This window comes from Fringilla coelebs (assembly GCF_963513975.1).
Source record: "Fringilla coelebs genome assembly, chromosome: 1".
Classification (NCBI taxonomy): domain Eukaryota; kingdom Metazoa; phylum Chordata; class Aves; order Passeriformes; family Fringillidae; genus Fringilla; species Fringilla coelebs.
The window spans coordinates 47,751,859-47,770,430 of record NC_140028.1 but is presented as its reverse complement, the minus strand read 5'-3'; the positions used below and the strand labels follow the sequence as shown (position 1 = coordinate 47,770,430).

At 41.1% G+C, this 18,572-nt stretch overlaps 1 protein-coding gene across 4 annotated transcripts in view; it reads right to left on the bottom strand.

Moving 5' to 3' along the window:
- Positions 1–18,572, bottom strand: part of OSBPL1A (oxysterol binding protein like 1A) — a 77,461-nt gene that overhangs the window by 8,139 nt on the left and 50,750 nt on the right. For all 4 annotated transcript variants that reach the window (XM_084221535.1, XM_084221536.1, XM_084221538.1 and 1 more), the window contains 8 exons: positions 14,434–14,590; positions 9,341–9,416; positions 7,600–7,734; positions 4,649–4,746; positions 3,789–3,971; positions 3,271–3,378; positions 3,091–3,180; positions 2,718–2,844 (listed from right to left, as the gene is read on the bottom strand). In XM_084221535.1, the coding sequence (XP_084077661.1) occupies positions 2,718–2,844; positions 3,091–3,180; positions 3,271–3,378; positions 3,789–3,971; positions 4,649–4,746; positions 7,600–7,734; positions 9,341–9,416; positions 14,434–14,590 (974 nt within the window). The remainder of the gene's footprint in view (positions 1–2,717; positions 2,845–3,090; positions 3,181–3,270; positions 3,379–3,788; positions 3,972–4,648; positions 4,747–7,599; positions 7,735–9,340; positions 9,417–14,433; positions 14,591–18,572) is intronic.

The following is an 18,572-nucleotide window of genomic DNA, read 5'->3' as shown; positions in this document are numbered from 1 at the left end:
TAAATTAGCTACAGCTTCTGGAAAGGGTATGAAGGGTGACACATACAACCTTGAGGAAGCTGGAGCCACAGGACTTTTCCCAGAAAGTAAAAAGCTCCACAGAGGGTTACTAGGGCAGGAAAGTAACTGGTGATCACAGTGTGGGTATGACCTGGGCTAGATCTAAACCATTTCCCATTTTACACACAGCTTTAAAGCAGCTGGGCTCTGATGCTGCTGACATTAATTCCACCATGGAAGCGGATGCTGGAAGATCGAACTAAAGCCATGCTGGACAATGAGTAAGGCTCTCCCAAGAAAACCTGTGTCATAATCACAGCTAAAAACAGCACCATGTTTCAGATCACCGGAGATTAACCCAGATTAAGGCAACTAATGCTTTAAGTACTTTGGCTACAGGCCAGCAGCTTTAATCCTGCTGCTAATAAGCTTTGTTCTCCCATGGTTGCATCAGATAATACTGAAAACATCCAGTACCTAACATGCACTCAGCTGCTTTCTGAGATGATTCACGTGTTGCACTTCCAAGAAAATCAAAAGTAGTAGTAAGGATTCTGCTTCACTCAGAAGCCCTTCACCATGCTTTTAATAATGAACAGTCAGCAGAACAATGTGCAGACGAGGTTCAGCCCTTCAGCTCTTAGGAAGACAAACAGGGCTTTTAGTTCACTGAATCTGAACTGTGCTGGCAACCTGTCATTCTGTTCTTTAAATTATCCTCATCAGTCCTTCAGAAATTGAGAATTTGAAGCAGAACCCATCAGAAAATTATCCTTGTATCAAAACAAACACAATTCAATATCAGACTGTCAAACTCCAAGCCTTTTATAGAAAGGCTACAATACACAATGCAATTTCTGCCTTGTTGGATACAAGACTTTAAAATAGCATATGAATTACAGAGAAATTGGTAAAATGTGGATTTTCATGTGCTTTTGACACAATGATCCATATTTTATGCTCAATGCTACTCAAGTATTCAGTATATTGCTGTGAGGATAAGTCAACAGACCTGCCAAAGCAAGACCTCTATAAATGAGGTGTCTCTAAATGAGGCATGTGTGAGGGCAGTTGCTGTTGCCTACATTATTCTCTTCCACGTATTAGCATTGAAAATTTTGCACAAAATGCTTCATCTTGATTAAAAAAAGACTCCAGTTCATTCAGAGCAGAACCATCCTGGCCTAACTGTGGGTCTACTATAGCTCTTCTGATGTTAGTAAAATATCACCTTTGCATACATGAAGGCTTTGTCTAGTTCCCTGAAAAATTATTTTCCCCTAAGTTTTATTCCTATGAAAATGAAAGTGATTCAGGGGAAAATCTGGGGTAAGCTGCATAAGGACTCTCATCTGAGCAGGTTCCCTCAAGGAAGGCAGAAGCATTTCTTGATTGGTAGCAATGAGGCACTAAGTTGTAGAAGTAATATCCGGAAAACAACTACATAAATCTGGAAATTCTAGTGCGAAGTTTAAAAAGTCATATACCTTCATGCCTGAATGAATGCTTCACTACCATGAAGGTACATGGTAGTGTACCTACACACCACATCCAGACATTACACATGAGACTTGGCTCACCTAAATGTCCCAAAACCATAGAATATACCAGCTCCTCAGACACAAGGGGCAGTGGGAGTATATATTCAGCACACATTACCTGGTTCATACCTAGCCTAGTTCATACAAAGCCTTCAGTTTTCTACACAGAAAGAGTTCTGTTAATTAAGTAGGAAAAGCATTTTCCTAGAGTCAGAGCAACACTGCAGCTTGAGCTTTATGCAACAGGATGTTGCATTTCAAAGTGAAAAGCAATGATCATCTTGAACATTGTTGGAAAATGCAAACAGGCAGCTGAACTAAGACACAGGGTGTGTTTTTCTTTAATCCTCCTCCCTAGAGCTCTCCAGGTCAGACTCCCCGAGAAGCAGCAATCCCCAGTGCTTTACCACTCTCCTGAGGACAAGCACTGGAGCAAGCTCAGATACAGCAACAATCTGAACCTGCACAGGCACAAGTGCTGTCAGAAGTCTCCATCTCTTTTCTTCATAAGTTTCTTCAAAAGCTATCAATACCCAAATAAACAAAACTGGCTGCAGTCACCAAAGGGGAACAATCCCTGTTTAAACTACTGTCCAAGTGACTGCTCTTCACCAAGTTGTATGTTGTCACCATCACCATTCAGCCTAAACAAAAAGCATACTGCTAACCAGAAGTTTGGAAGAATTATGAGTGAGGGTTTTTTTTACAAGAGAAAAAAAAAACAATTGTGAGGAAAAATTTTAAATTTCCAGTATTTCTACAGTTGTGAAAATTTAATAGAAAGCAATAAAAAAAATCCTTGTAAAAGCTGGAAAATATGATCTTCTATCAAGTTAAGAAACTAATCTGTCCTGCTTCTGAGAATCAAAATCTTCCCACTAGAATATGTTATTTTACATGATCAGAAATGGCCCAACTAATGTTATTTCCTCCATGTAACTTTGGAAGAAGAAGCAGGTAATGAACTAGACAGTATTTTGATCACACCAAATTTTGGGAAGTTTGAATACAAATTCAAGAGAAAAAAAGCATTTTATCCCTTAATATTGGTACTCATCCAATCTGTTTTGTATCCTGCCAGGAAAGAAAGTGAAGGAAATGGTAATGCTCTTAAATGTTACTAAGATAGCTGTCTTATCATGCTTTTGAGACCCCAACTCTTTACATGATTAATACCTGTTTACTGCTTTTCTTCTCTTCTGTACTTTTCTTGTCGTTTTTCTTGTAAGCTTCGAATGTAGCTGGGTCAACACTGTACAAACACTCAGTCCACTTCCCATACAATGCACAGAGTTTCTTTTTGCTGTCAAAAAAAGCAGACTAAGTTTACAAAGGAGCTTAAAGAGATTTATTTCCCATTTCAGACAAAAATATGTGAAAAAAGAACTTTTGAGGGCAACTTTAAACTCCATTACTGGTACTGCAGAATTCATAACCCTGCTGTTGCAGGTTCTTGCCCTTGACAGACTCTGTTAAAGGCATTCAATTCTACAGCTCCCCTCAGAACCAAGAGCAGTCATTTGTTTCCCATTCAGAATTAAGCTGTTACCTTTTGTCCTGAATGTAGCCTTCAACTTTGTGCAGCTCCTTCCCAAAGAGGCCACAGGGCTTGAAGCTTAGTACACATTTCTCCCCAGTTCTAAAGGCAGAACAAGAGAGCACTAATTACTTCCAAATGCTTTTCCTTTTCAAACCTGCAGGAAGTGAAGCACTCACACTCTTAACTTACTTATGGTTAGTTATTTCCACGTTTCCATACTGCTCAATCCAAAGTTTCCCCACAATAATGTTATGCACACAGCATGTAGGGTTTGTCCATGTGTAGGCTTCATTGTGCCTAAGGGAAGGGAATAAAATTTAAAATACTGCATTTGTGTAACCTGATTTATTAACCTGATTTTACCAGCTCCTTGAAACAGTCACTTTGGTGCAATCACTGTTAGCATGGAAAGGTGTGAGGAAAGCCAACAGGACTCAGGCATGCTGGCTTAGCAGAACTGATGTCCAGGCACTCAGAGAACATCCAGACCTAGGTCCCCACTGGTGTTACTAGGAGCATGCAGCAAATATGGGGAAATGATGGTAGTTGTTTTCATCTTCCCATCCCCTCCTCCCCACAAAGTGATCTGCCCTCAGGCTTTGGGATGTGGGTACTGAACACCTCCATTCCTAAGCTTGAGACTCTAATGCACTCTAATCATCAAGGATGAGGCACTGTACCCCTTCAATTATTACTGATCCACTTACTCAAGAAGCTCCAAAGTCATCGTGCCCTTTGGTTCTGCTTCCACACTCTTGCCCCAGAATTTGAGTTTAGGATAAATTGATCCATGAAACACAAAATCATTATTTAAGCCTTCAGCATAGAAAGCACTGATTGGTGGATGATGGCTGACTTGCTCTGAGAGAAGTCTAAATCCAAGATCATCTCTGCAAAATAAAGATAACCAAACCATGTACCTACGTATCAAATGTAGTGAAGTTGCAGTTGTTTTTCCTGAGGTGAAAGAGATAGCTGGACCCATGCATACTTGCCATACTTGGTGCAAGACTTAATTAAAAGCCTGGGCTAAACTGAAAAGATAACTAAAACATAGAGCATCCTCATTTTAAATAACTAAGGACTTAATATAAAAAAGAAACAAGAACTACCAGATCTGACGAGTCAATATAGCTACTTTTGATACTGATCTCCTTCCTAAATCTTCACCTAAACACAGGCCAAAATATTAACCGAAAGAAAAATCTGCCTTAGGTACAGCTACACATTAATAGACTCATGCTGTTTATTAGGTACTCTGAACACTCCTGTACACTCTCCTTATGTACCATTCACATTTTTCATTCATAAGGTTGCAGGGAAAAAAATAATTTTTGTAGCTAAAACTTGCTTTTAAACCTGGCAAATTTAATTGAAAAGTTAAGTAGTTTCTCTTTGCTGAAACATGATTTGGTGAACATTAACACACAGGGCATTCACCTGCAGCAGCTGCTGGGAGAATGGCTGCAAGCTTATGAGCTGAAGTGCAGTCTGCAAGTCAGCTAACAAATCTAATGAAACATCTCTGCTATGGAATACCACCCTCCAGTGCAGCTCTGTTCATTACCTGATCAGTTCATAGGTCTCTCCAAGCAATGGGTTGAATGGCTTCCCAGTCCGTTCCCACTGCGAGGCTACAGCAGACACAGCAAATGCAGCGACACACTGCTCGGAAGAGTAAGATCACACAGTTAAGCAACAGTAGCCATGGTGTTACAGAATATCAAAATATTTTCCTAGACAGGTGTCCTGGTTTCTGCTGTGATGGAGCTGATTTTCTCCCTAGTAGCTGGTACAGTGCTGTTTTAGATTTAGAATGAGAATAATGCTGATAACTCACTGATGTTTTAGTTGTTGCTAAGCAATGTCTAGCAACAAAGTCAAGGACTTTTCAACTTATTATACCGCCCCACCAGGCAGGGGGAACAAGAAATTGTGAGGGGACACAGCGGAGAGCTGACACATTGACCAAGAGGATATTGATATTCCATGCCATATGACATCATGTTCAGTATATAAATAAGCTGGAGGGGAAAGAAACCTGGCCAGGGGCTGCTGCTGCTTGAAAACTGTCTGGGCATTGGTGAGTGGGCAGTGCATGACTGCACTGTGCATCACTTGTTTTGTATATTCAAATTATTATTTCTTCTCCTACCCCCTCACCCCCCTCCACCCCCTTCCCAGTTCTATCCCCCATCCCATGGAGGAGGTGGGGGGAATCAGGGTGAGCGAGGGGCTGTCTGGTACTGAAGCTGCCTGCTGGCTTAAACCGTGACAGTTGTGGTTCTGTACAAACTTCCACCACATGGGTCCCAGGCACCCGACTTCCTGTGCACCTCTGGATAGCTGCTTCTTGTCCAGGTCATCATAAATCACCTCCAGCAGGGATACTTCCCTCTGGTACTGATACCTTTCTCCAAGGTGCTCCACTTGTCTGGGTGATGTCTAACATTGCCCTTGAAGGAACAGCATTCCTTCACACCTGACACGAGTCACCTCCACAGTGACTTGTGTCACTTTTCCAATCCCTCTGTCACTGCCTCAGTTCCTAAAAAGGGATCCTACCTGATTGGCTTCCTTATCCTCCAGCTCCAGACTACTGGCTCTGTTATTACCCCAACACTGGAGCAGGCTGCTGATAATGTGTTCACCTGGACAACAGCCGAAATATTTTTGTGTATCTCACAGGAACAGGGATTGAGTGGGTACTGCCTCATGTATGAATTCTTCACCTTCCTCCTCTCCAGTCAGCAGCCACCTCTCCTCTTTCTGCTGTTCTCTCCTGACAGCCCTGCTTCAGGGTAGCCTGTCTTGTCTACATCTTTCTCCTGCTCCCTCTTGGAAGGAACTCCTTCACCCCTTACTAAATGAGCTGACTTTTGCTTCCAACACTTCCTCTAGTGTATAGGGGTGAGTCACACCAGCACAGGTTGGTTCTTAGGTTCAGCAGTGGTGCCAGACACAGGAGCTGGAGTAGCTCCAGTGCCTCTTGTTTTATTGTCAATCTGGAGGCCATCTCTTACCCTGGAGGGAACTGAACAGTGTCGAACAGAGCTCATCAGGCCTGGGCCAGGCCCCAGCACCTTGCAGTGATTTCTGTCACTCTAGAATTACCAGGGTGACAGCATACTTTTCCCAAACATTTTATCGATTTCTCAGGATTCTGCACTTGCTTAGGAGTGAAATTTCAAGATGTTGGAGATGCCCACTATCCTAGTGCTTACCCAGACTATTCCACACACCCTGCCACTCATACCTTTCCAGCCCTGGGGCAGATCTCTGGGTGGTAACCCCAAATAGTTGTTTTACCATAAAGAAGACCAGAAACACATTCATGAGATGCAGCAAAGGAACAAGTGGATTTGATATCCTGATGATATTCAAAATTGTCAAGAGTTAATTAGCCTGGAGGAGAAGGGAATGATAGAAGAAGGTATCTCCTACATGGATTAGCTCTCTGACAAGAAAAGGCAAAAGGTGTAACTATGAATGGTTTCCTATAGATGGCTCCCTAGGTGTGGAAATGCTGGCAATGCTGAGTACCAGCTCAGACACACCACCAGAATCATAAGATAGTGCTACAAAGTACAACAAAATGTTAACCTTAACCCAGCCCCTACAGGTGATAAACAGCACAGCAGGGAACATATACAGCAAGTTAGATGTTGCATAACCCAGCTCTGAAAACATTCACAGCAGCAAATAAATCAACATTGCAACCAGAGCCTACCAAACTAATACCATAAATGCTTATAACAAATTTGCTTTATTATCTGTGGTCAGATCCATCGTTATCTCAACCCTTCAAGCTCTGCTCCTTGTGGGATGCCGTGAAGACTGTGGTTTAACACGGCAGGATAAACATTTGCTTACTGAGCCTCTCCCCAACCCAAATGGGATGGGGGATAAACTGGGGGGATAAAAAAGGTGAAATCAGTGGGTTGAGGAAAAGGCAGCCTAATAGGGCAGAAAAGCAAGGGAAAAAAATAATGATAAAAGAATCACAATCATCACAAGCAATGCACAGCACAGGGGCTCACCACCCAGGGACTGATGTCCCATCAGATCCTGAGCAGCAGCCCCCAGACAGCTTTCCCTTAGTTTATGTACTGAGCTTGACACCATATGGTATGGAATATCCCCCTCTAGACAGTTGGGGACACCTGTCCCAGCTCTGCCCCCACCCCTTACTTCTTGTGTTCTTACTGGTGGGGTGGCACACAAGGAGCAGAAAGTCTTTAAATTACTGAAAACATAGCTTAGGAACAACTAAAACATCAGTGTGTTACCAGCATTATTCTCATTCTAAATCCAAAATAAAGCACCATACCAGCTTCTAGGAAGAAACTGAACTCTATCCCTGTGAAACCGAGGACAATAAACAAAACTAGTAAATGAATAAGAGAACTCAACATGCAGCAAGTTACAGGAGTTCCTCCTACAATGAGACCATGTACAAGGAAGAAAGACGCCACAACATTCAGCAAGAGCTGACAGGAACGAGCAAAGCCAACGCACCTGCATTCTCTCGGTGGTGCTGGAAAGCGAGCTGGCTTTGTGGATGAGGTACGTGTGCTCCATGTACTCCGTGAGGCGCTGCAGGAAGCTCAGGGGCTCGTTGAATATGACGGGCATTGTGATCTTCGACAGCTCCTGATGCACAAATGAAATTCGCCTTACAAGCTGAATGATTAGATACCCTGACCCGCAGTAACCCGAGTGCAATTGGCTTATTACAAAAGTAAGTGATGCTCTTAGTGCTAATGCAATGTGCTTGACCTGGCTCTGCTAATACTGAAAGGACAAAACCCTTATGAGCTCAATAAGCAGAGCTGTGCTGCCATTAAAGCTACTTTTAAAACAAAAAAGAAAACCAAACAGCAAACTTCCTATCAATGAAAGTATTAAGAAGGTGAGATGAAACAATGGAAAGAAGTATTAACTTTTAAAGACTAAGTTATTTATTATTCCATAAATAGATATAGACCATCTAATTACTTAAACATATGATCCTTTTTTTGAGGCAGGTGGGCAAGTGGGGGGAGGAGAATGAGAAAGGGCAGGGAAACGTGGTGGTACAAGAGTAAAAAGAGGGATTTTGTATTCTGAAGAAAAAAGGGAGTTTGTAACAGGAATAAGAATTTAAAGGAAGCCCTACAGTTTGGATGCTGTCTGTTCTCTCTCTCCATTTTTAAAAAGCATGCCCTCTGAATGCATAACACAGCAATGGTTTAGACTGCCTGCAGCAGCAAATTAAAAGGGTGTAAGTGTGACTGCTGGCCCAGGGTGAGGCAAACAGCACCGTCCTGAGCCATAAGAGCAGCACTTGGCACCAGGAGCCTTGGCAGATGCTTTGGTACAAGCCACTACAAGTTCTGCTGCCCCCCACAACTACAACTTCTCTGCAGCAATTGCTGCAAAGCACAATTAAGACCCTTTTTTCCTGCACATACCTTATGCAAGGCAGGCTTTCAATCTGTTCTTTGTATTTTGTAACACTTTTCCACTAAAGACACTGGGAGAAGCCTCAGACACTTCACATCAACTCGGGAGACTTGGAGCTGCTGATTCAGGCATCCCCCAGCATTTCCACACCTCATTGCTTCATGCTGCTCCTAACTACACCAAGGGGAGGAGGAGAAAACAACAGCAACTAAACCCACAAACTTTCCCTTTTGTAGACTACTGTTAGAGACTGACAGAGGTTTATCAGCAACAAATATTTCCAGCCTATAGTAGGATCTAATGGAGAGAAGAGCTCTTCTCAATTCACACCTAGCTGGAAGAAAATTAGGTGCCAATGAGCTAACTCTGATCTGGCCCCGGTCTGGTCAGTAACACCGTGGAAGGGGGAAGACTCAGACACTAAGGGGAAGGGACAAAAGCAAAATGAAAGTGGTTGTTTTTCTGGGGTTGTTTTGTTTTTTCCTCCAGTCAAAATAAACTAAAAGAACCCCACAAAGTACTTGAAGGGTTCAAGTCAAGAGAAGACACTTTTATTGAATGAATATTGCTCTGACCAGGTCCTACCTTCTTAAGTTAAGAAGGTAAAGCATAAAGCAAATTAAGCATAAATAAAGCAGTAAATAAATAAAGCATAACCAGCAAATTAAAAAAAACCAAACAATGTAAACAAACCAACACCATAAACAAATGAAAAAACACATACAAAGGACCTGTTCTCCCAAACAAGTTTTCATTTGGGCCTCAAATAAAACAATCACTCCCCATTTTTTATCATAGCTTTCTGATAACCTACCATGCCAATGCATTTTCTTAAGATACTCCAGATACTGAAGTCATTTCTGGAAAACATTGGAGATGGTAAGCTTGTTCTGTGGAAAGGAAGAGGGGGGAAAAAAGCAGAAGTAAGAAAAGTTTTCCAATACTAACCATGACTAAGAAATGCAAATGCTCATTTATGAAAGGAACAGTTTCCCAGTTTTTAAATTAAAACCCCAAGGGGAATGATAGTGCTACTTTGAAGAACTTAAACTGTTTTACCTGCATAGAAACACGAATTTCTCCAAAACCAGAACCATGAATTTTGCATAACACCAATGGAAGGGAACGTCTACAGCAGTCACCAGAACAGTTTTCACAATGGCCCCACTAAGATATTTAGTTGTGTCTTTGTGAGAAAATGGAAGTTAACTGAATAGGTACACAAGCACATTCATTATGTCTGAATAGATCTGAGGGTTGAAACAGTGTGGTTGTTTTGGAGTTTTTCTGCTAGTCACCTTCACACTGACAGGCCATATTATTTATGGCCTATATTAAAATCCTCAGGAACAAAAGAAAAAAGCAGCATCATTAAAGAAGAGCAAACAGAGCATCCTGTTCTACAGGGGGCTGACATATCCTGAAACAAGGACCAGCATTTAGGCTGTGAACACAGCCTGCAACAGCGAGCATTTCTCAGCCTCATGGAAAATCAAGCACTCAGTTTGTTCAGTTCTGTTATTGCTACTGAGCAGCTCAACTGTTAATCCAATTTACTTCTAGAAAGGTGTAAGTATTGGTCAAAGTCCTTTGTCCTTTGACAACACGAATCTATTTTTGGATCATGATGTTATTGCCAATGAGCAAAATTCACAATTTTTCTGTTCTTATCAATAGATAAAAATTACCTAGAGCTTACTCAAACTGCATGAACTATTAAAGTTTCAAAGTTTAGTTACCTCCAAATTATTGTGTTTCTATCCTAACCAAGGTTGTCTTGTTTCTGCTCAAGGTAGCTAAAGCAATCTTTTTCAGAGAGTGTGAACAAGCTGTACCTTCCTTCTCCACCCCACCTTTCTGATAAACAGAAACACTGCCTTGAGAAAAAAACACTCAGGCTAAATTGTTTGTTTCAGTAGCCGCACTTGCTGTGCTACCTCCCCTACTTATCTGCCACTGGAACACCTGGGCTGATGCTTCATTTTTCAGGAAGAACAAAACCAAGAAATGTTCCTTAAAATCAAACAAGCCCCATCCCATCAAAAACCCAGTCATGTCTGATCTCCTCATGGTAGCAAACTATAGTGTTAGCAAGTAGCTACAAGCCCAAATTGTTTTACTCAGCTCCCCTGCAGAGGGTGAGTGGGTAGGAGGATTTATTTTAATTGACCAACATACCACCACTCACTCCCCAGTCTGACTTTTCACTGAGACAAAAATGTTTTGTGAAAAAGATCATCCTGAATAATATTAAGTATAAAATACTTTTGTGGATGTTTTGATACATATGTCCAGGAGAGGACAGTGTCCACCAACTACTCAGTCTTATCTTCACTTGTAATGTTAACTTGGTTTTCCTGTGTATCCTTTAATGCAGGCAGTCAGCAGAGTAGGTATTTGTGTTTTAGTAAGCCCTTCTGCATGTTAAGCACATTAACCCTTAGTTTGCTGAAGCAGACAAAGAAATTGCTTTCCTTACATACTAAAACTTACATTTTCATTAAAGTTAACCTGCCCTTTTGTTCAGTTTGAAGGTTGGCATTCAGTTTCAGCCACTCATCCATATTTGTTGCCTCTATCAGTCAAACCTGCTGTGGGAGTCAGTTTTCTCCTCCCTCTAGAACACATACACACACTGAAAAAGCAAAGTGGTTTTAAGTCACCAAGGAAGATCCCAGGGACAAGTAAGGACACGTGGACAAATGACAGGCAGCCAAGACTTGAAGCCTACTAACCTTGACATACTCCCTGTGATTAAACAAATTATTTTTGAATACAAACATTTCTCTCCAGATGTCACTTTCAAAAACAACTCAGGAAGTTAATTTTAGCTTTAAGTGACAAAAACATCTGCTGGAATTTCTGTGCAGTAGAACAGATGAGATTTATTTAGCATCCTATACTTAAACAAAAAAACACTTGCCCAAAGCATTAGCTATTACACATCAACTGCTACAGGAATCTTGTGAGGAAGGAAACATATGGAGTGAAAAAGGCATGTTTAGCTTGCTTTTCATGCCAACCTGAACAAACAGTCTCCTGGCTCCCATGAAACTGAACACCAACATGTTTGCACTCTGAAAGGCCCTCACTGCAGGGACCAAAGGGAAAGCTGACAACAAAATTCAGCAATAAGAGGAAAACAGCAGTGAGAAGTGGATATAAAATGTTGGCACTTCATACAGAACATTTTTATGCACTGGAGTTTTTGGGGGTTTGCTTGGACTTTTCTGAGGGGTGGGGTTTTTTTTGCCTTTTTTAAAGTTTGGCTCAGATGAAAAAATTCCTCTCTTAAAAAGAAGCTATTTGAATGCTTCCTGATTATTTACTGTACTATTCTATATCTCAAATCCTCTCCCAAGAACTGTAACAAAAATTAAGTCTACTCTCAACTCTGTGAACAATCAGCAGGATGCAAACTACATTAAAAAACTAAACCAAACCAACAAACAAAAAAACCCCACCAAAACAAAAAACCAAAACAAAACCAAAAAACCCCCAAAACAACAACAGCAACAAAATAGAATAAGCATGCAGATTATACATGGCACTGGCTTCACCTATCTGCAGATGTACTTCCCAACACTTTTAATTCCTTGGAACCAACAGATTTGTTCCTACATTTCCAAACCCAAAGCATGTATGCTCCCCCTGCCAAGCAAAAACCAACCTCCACTTCTGTGTGGAAAACTCTTAACCACTCAAATGATACTTGAGGTGCAGATTAGAGCTCAGGTTGTCCAGATGAAGACAGAAAATCTTATTTAAACTGTGGGCTGAACAGCATTAGGTAATCTCATATGCCACCTAAAGGCACAGATCCTCTACTCATCTGAGGGTATCAAGATTTTAAGCAAAAGAAATTAATACAGTCTGTTTTCTAAGGGACTTGTTTCCATGCGGTTAACACAAGTGGAAGTTAAAAAAAGTAAAAGCTATAAGTAAACTCAAGGGTATAAGGATGGAATTAAGTGATGTCAAAACATTCTGAATCCCTCACTTTTCCTAGCATCAAGAGTTTACAGCTTTTGCTGTGAAAAGGACCCAGGTGGCAAAGCAGGCAGTGCCTGTTTGACCACATGCACACAGTTAGAACCAGCCCCTGACAAAACAGGCACAAATCGGAGCCAGCAGCTCCAGGCAGGTAACACAGTTCTGAAGTCACATGAAACAGATGCTGTAGCAGGCCAAACGTGGCTATTACCAACAGCCTCAGAAAAGAGGCCAAAAATACCACACATCTCACATCCCCTGAGAAGGTTCTCTTGGAGGTGAAGTTTAAATTGTCTGAGCTTCTGGGGAGAAAGAGTTTGCATCAATATATTTGGGGACAACTCCCAGTGTGACAACAAAGCAGCAGGTAAAAAAGCCTAACATTACAACTCAATCTATAATGTTGTTATAGTAATTTAATCCCATAAAAATCAGCCATATATTCTATAGCCATTTAGTCACATAAATAAGGCCACACATTCTTATCTAATGCAAAATAGATTCAAAAAAGGTTCCACTTTTCTTTAGCAGTAAATTATTAGCAAATTTATGCACCCATTTTACTCCAACATCCTAGGCTCTCTTTACTACAAGAAGACAGGCAGCTCAGAGAAACAACTGAGGCACATGTATTTCTTTATTACTTTTCATTACTCTTCATAAAATCAGGAGCTCTGAAATGCTCCCCCAGTCACCTGCTCCCTGCAGTTCGGACAGCACTGTGCAGCATCACACAAAGTTGGAAAGTACTTTTTTATAGCAAATGGAAGAGTAATTCCTGTTTGAACTCCTCAATACAATGCAAGTCAACATGCACCACCATTTTCATGTTCATTATGTACTGCATCCTCTCTCCTCACTGTTTCCAAGGCAGTGAAGGCAATTCAGATGTCCACGTTCACTGACTGCTTCCTCCCCTACTCCCGAACTTCCTGCTCTAATTAGGGAAGGCACTTAGCCAAGGCCATAAATACCACATTGCTAACAGCACAAGAGCAAAACAACATGCTTAGTCAGCTGCTTTATGTTATCTCCCCAAAACACTCATTACTCCACCCGAGCCCTCATTTGCTTCAGTCTTTGTCTAGTATGAGACGTGCACAGGTTGACCCTTGAAATATCAGGTCTGATGCTACCAATTCACTTCAACAGTTACTGCAATTTAACTACCAAGACACCAAGTAACTAAAGCCTATCTAGCTTCCTTCTTTAAAATTAAATATTATTTTCCTGGTTTTACAGAAATGTGGTGTCCCCATCATCATCCTGTACCTCCAAAACACTTCCAGAATAGTCTCTTTGAAACATGCTGAAGTCTGGCTTTATTTGTAGCACAAATGTTATATTGCCCTTTCACTGAAACTGGAGAATAGTGGTGTCTGTTACATCTCATTAACTCCAGACCTATTGTCCTCCTTTATCAGCAAGGAAACAAACAAAAATGGATCATTTGACAACACAAAATAAGCACATAAAACATGGATGAGACTTTTAGAATAAGACTCCCTTTGTTCACATTTGAGTTTCTGATGCCAGGCTAGCAATATTTTTCATTCATTCCTGATACCAACAGAAGGATCAAATAACTCGAAATTAAAGAGGCAATAGGAGGTACAGGTCATTAAAGATAAATGAAGGAATTAAAATCCACATAGATTTCAATAAGATCTAATAAAAAACAAGTGTGTCCATTTTTAAACAGCACATTATATTTTCTTTTTACTTATTTAGATTGGATCATCAAGATGCAAAGGAGCACACCTTGGAAAAACAGTCCTTATAAAATCATAGCACAATCAATTACTTGTCAATGATCCCTAGCAAAGTTTTAAAGTTTGTTAGCTTTTCAGAGATTCTTGTCATCTCTTACCATTAATGCATATTATAGAACTTTAAGAACGGACAACATCCTACCTGTGTTTTTTGATTCCGTTTGACAGCGACTCCCCACTGCCACACACCTTTTCTTCAGACATGCTTGAAGTTATTGTATCTTTTGAATCCATGCTGTCCTCTAATGAGTAGGCTGCTGTTGTTTCAAACCCACTTAATGATTTTTCAGATTCCGAATCTGCAAAAGAGCAGGTGCATGTTAATGAATCTACCGCCTGTGCTAGACTTCAGTCACTAACAGATCTCCCTGCCTTGTACAAAACTGAAACCTAAGTAGCCTACTGTGTCCTGATGACAGCATCCATTTGGTAAGTAACTAGTACTGCCAGAGACTGCTGCAGCTCAGCATCTAGATATAAAGAAATTGCACAATAAGCAAGACCACAGTACATTGAAAATCCTCTACCAAACTGAGCCAAAATCAGGCATGTTTATTAAATTGAAGCTCTAGACCTTGCCTAGGACAAGTGCCAGTCCAGTTGCCACACAGATGCCAGTACCCTACCAAACAAACAGGTACCTTGAGTAATGTCTCCTTCTTCAGTTAGGTGTAAGCTCTTAAGACTCTCAGTGCTGTTCACCAGCCGTCACTTCCCAACTCACTGAACAAGTATCAAAGAACAGAAGGATTTATCATATAGATAACACCAACGACGTAGGTCCCAGCAAAGTCTAAGTGATAAGCTCACCAATCAACAAGATAAATTTCGTCCTGTGGAAGGCAGGTTAATAGTACAATCCACATCACATCTCAAACTAAACCAAACATCAAACAAAATCTTCTTTCCAACCAGTGTTTTGGTCAGCTCTGGAGAACAGTCTTGCCCCAAATCAGAAGGTACAAATTTCCTGGCAAAGGCTGTATTTTTGTGTTAGGTTTTCTTTTAAACCTGACAAGATTGTCTAAGGATTATCCAATTAAAAGTTCCAGGAAGTGAGGGAACAACTCCAGATATGCGCTTCTATCTCATTTGAAAAATTCTTTAGCAGAAACCAGGTACCACACTGAATGGTAAACAGCTTAATGCAAGCCTCACTGTTCCTGAAAAATGTACACCCAATCTACAGTAAATGCTATTTCTGCAATGTACTGCTTCCAGCATATGCTGTTGCTCTTGGCTGCAAAACCCCAAAGAAATAATTGCAAAATGAGCCATTCTCTCACACACTCATTCTAATTCAAAACCAGTAATCAAAATCTGCTGAAGTAGCACAGAGTCCAAAAGAATATCTCACTCACAGCTGTCTACTGCCAGGTGCTTTCTTGTTTTGTCTTAAAAAAGCTAAGCAAGTAGCTTCTCCAAAATATGTAAATTGTATATTGCTTTGCTGAGGGTGTGTGTATATAGATACATACATACATATATATATAGATAGGAGGACTTTCTACCACATCCAGATTACATAAGGGTCAGGAACAGGACAGAATCCTGATAAATGGATGGGCTATGTCACAATGTCTCCATCTCTTCTAGAGAGAGATCTAGAAGCATAAAGGAGATTTTTCATTTTAAACATCCATGCCTATCCTCATCAAGATGGTACTGAAATTAAGCCAGTTGCTAGGGAATGAAAAGAACTGCCAGCTGGTGCTCAGGATATGTTAAAGAAGTGGACTGGCACTCCAGAGAATCTTCTCACAATTTTCCCCAAATTTGTCAGTCTAGTTTTGTGCCAAGTTACGACATAACATATCAAAGCATTAGTTCGGTGGGTACTATATTTAACAAGTAGGGTAAGGAAAACCATTTTTACTTGTGACAAGTTTGTTACATAAAATACAGATTTGTCCAGAGATCCTAAATGCAGGTAGCCAGGAAGACAGAGTCTTCCTGCACATCCAAATAGAGGAAGAGACACTCTAGGAGTATGACCCAACTGGGGCCTCGGCTTCCTGACCACACAACAAGTTATAAAGCTTCTTGAGGCATGTATTCCACCTCTCTTTTGAAAGAGCTGCCCAACTGTGCCAACAGTTATCATGACAAGAAAAGCATGAAGCCATCCCAGTAACATAAAAGAAAGTCTGGCTCCTGTAGGGTCCTTTCTTCTCTTGTACCATCCAGGACTGTCTTGCTTTCAGACAAGAGCCACAGCGTGCAAATTCCTTCAATCTGAGTCTCTGCAACAGACCCAAGACTCCAGAGCAGAAAGGCAAGAGCAGATAAGCTTCACCAGAACTGCCTCTCACTCTTGGATATGATTCTCAGTAGAACAAAGATTTTTAAATACCCCACACGTTCAGTTCTCCTCATGCTGGCCTAATAGTGCCAAGAGATGATTCTGCTGGACTGAGCTCTGCACCTGCAAACCTCTCCAGAGCTGTAGACACTGACCAGACAGCCTCCCCCAAGGCATGAGCCTTACCTAATGCAAGAATACCACGCTATACAAGAGGAAACAGTAGAAGAATGAAACACAACTGTTATAAGAAACTGCTCCTAGAGAAACCTCACCCATTTTTCTGAGAAACAGAGAAAGTACATCTACAACAGCTCCTGCCATCAAAGATCTCAGTCTCCAATCCCTTAACCTCAGCTGCCTCCTTTAACCCAATGAATTTAGCAATCCTTGAGAGATTGTTAGTGAACAAGCCTAGTACTGTACTGTGAGCACAGATCAACAGGCAACTCAAACTGAGCTTTTCCCTGTGCACTTGCAGCGAACTCTTTTCTGAATTAAGATTTGCATACTCCCCCGTCACTGCAAAAAAAGATTTATATTCACAAGTTTCTACAGAGCAGCTGTCAAACAGATGACTAGGAGAAAATGAAGGGTTTTTTTTGATTGAACTTAAGGGGTTGTGGGCTGAGGGGAGGAAGAAGGAATAAGAGTCCCTGTTCAGAAGCCAAAATTTTAAAGTGATCTCTGAGACAAGACCAGGCTGACTAGGAAGCTCTCCAGCTCACAAAACCTGAAAGAGTAACAGTACAAACACCAGCTACATTTTGCAGAAGTGGGAGAGCACAGGGAAATACAGAAGCAATGACAGAAAGTTAACTCAAGGGACCTCATTTCCCATTGCTACAACTGGTAAGTTTTCAGGTGCAGATAGGAAAGTCTGGCCAATGTTTGTGATTAATAAATAAACCTGTAGAACATAATGTTTAACCATTGGCACTGTTTGGTTTCAGTTCTGATCAGGTGATTCCCATCCCTTTGAAACGCCCGAGTTCATTCTTTTAACTCTATTCAAGGCAAGAAGTGACAGGCAGCAATGTTCTCACAGAGGCTGTGAAGTATTTTTGGTACACGTTCAAAAAAAGCCACTTGACAAACTACTCTAAACATGGAAGGAAGGGCAAGAGGTTTGTTTGCTTTTTGTATCATTTTTACTTTTAAGTGACCTGATTACTGTAGACAAACTAGGAAACAACAAGGGATGTAGTCTGCTACTTATTGTACCATTTAAGAGAGTTATTTATAAACACAGCACCCAGTAGTGCTACATACCAGAAGAAGCTGTACTATGACAGGTTAGCTTCAATGTACTTAAATATTCTTGTAGCTAAATAACTGCTTTTATTGCAAGATTGCATGTATGCAAAGCCATCAATAACCCTCTCAACACACACAAAAATCCTGTTTGCGGAAAAAAACCCACCCCTCAGATAAAACCTTTTTAAAATAGAAAAACAAAGGCAGATCTAAACTCTTCCCAAACTGGGTGCGCAATTTGCACATGAGAAGGGACTCTTATCTGAAAGGCAAAAAATCAAGCGCCTTTACCTTGGCCTGCTTAGCCATTTTTCAGTCTTGTGGATGATCTCTGCATTCCTATTCCATTTTCATATGCTTCTGGTCCGTATTAATCAAAGCCAATAACTTCTCCACCTCTCTAGGAGATGGCACTGGTCTTCTTGAATTTTGCTGCTTGATCAGTGCTTCTTCCCTTCCCCAGAGCCCTCCCGTTCTGCCCCACCCTGCTTTAAACATAGACGAGTTTGACACATGTTAAGCATTCAATCCTGAAAGTGAGAGCTGCAGCACTCTGTGTGGTATTGAGTTTAATTACACATTTCCACCACGCCCATGATGAGCGGATCAGCGCACCGGGAAGCGCTGTTAACTGACCTATGGCTATCAGAGTTCAGATTAATAACACCCTTAACTTTGCTCTTCTTAACACTGGATACCATGCTTTGGTAAGACAACTGGCA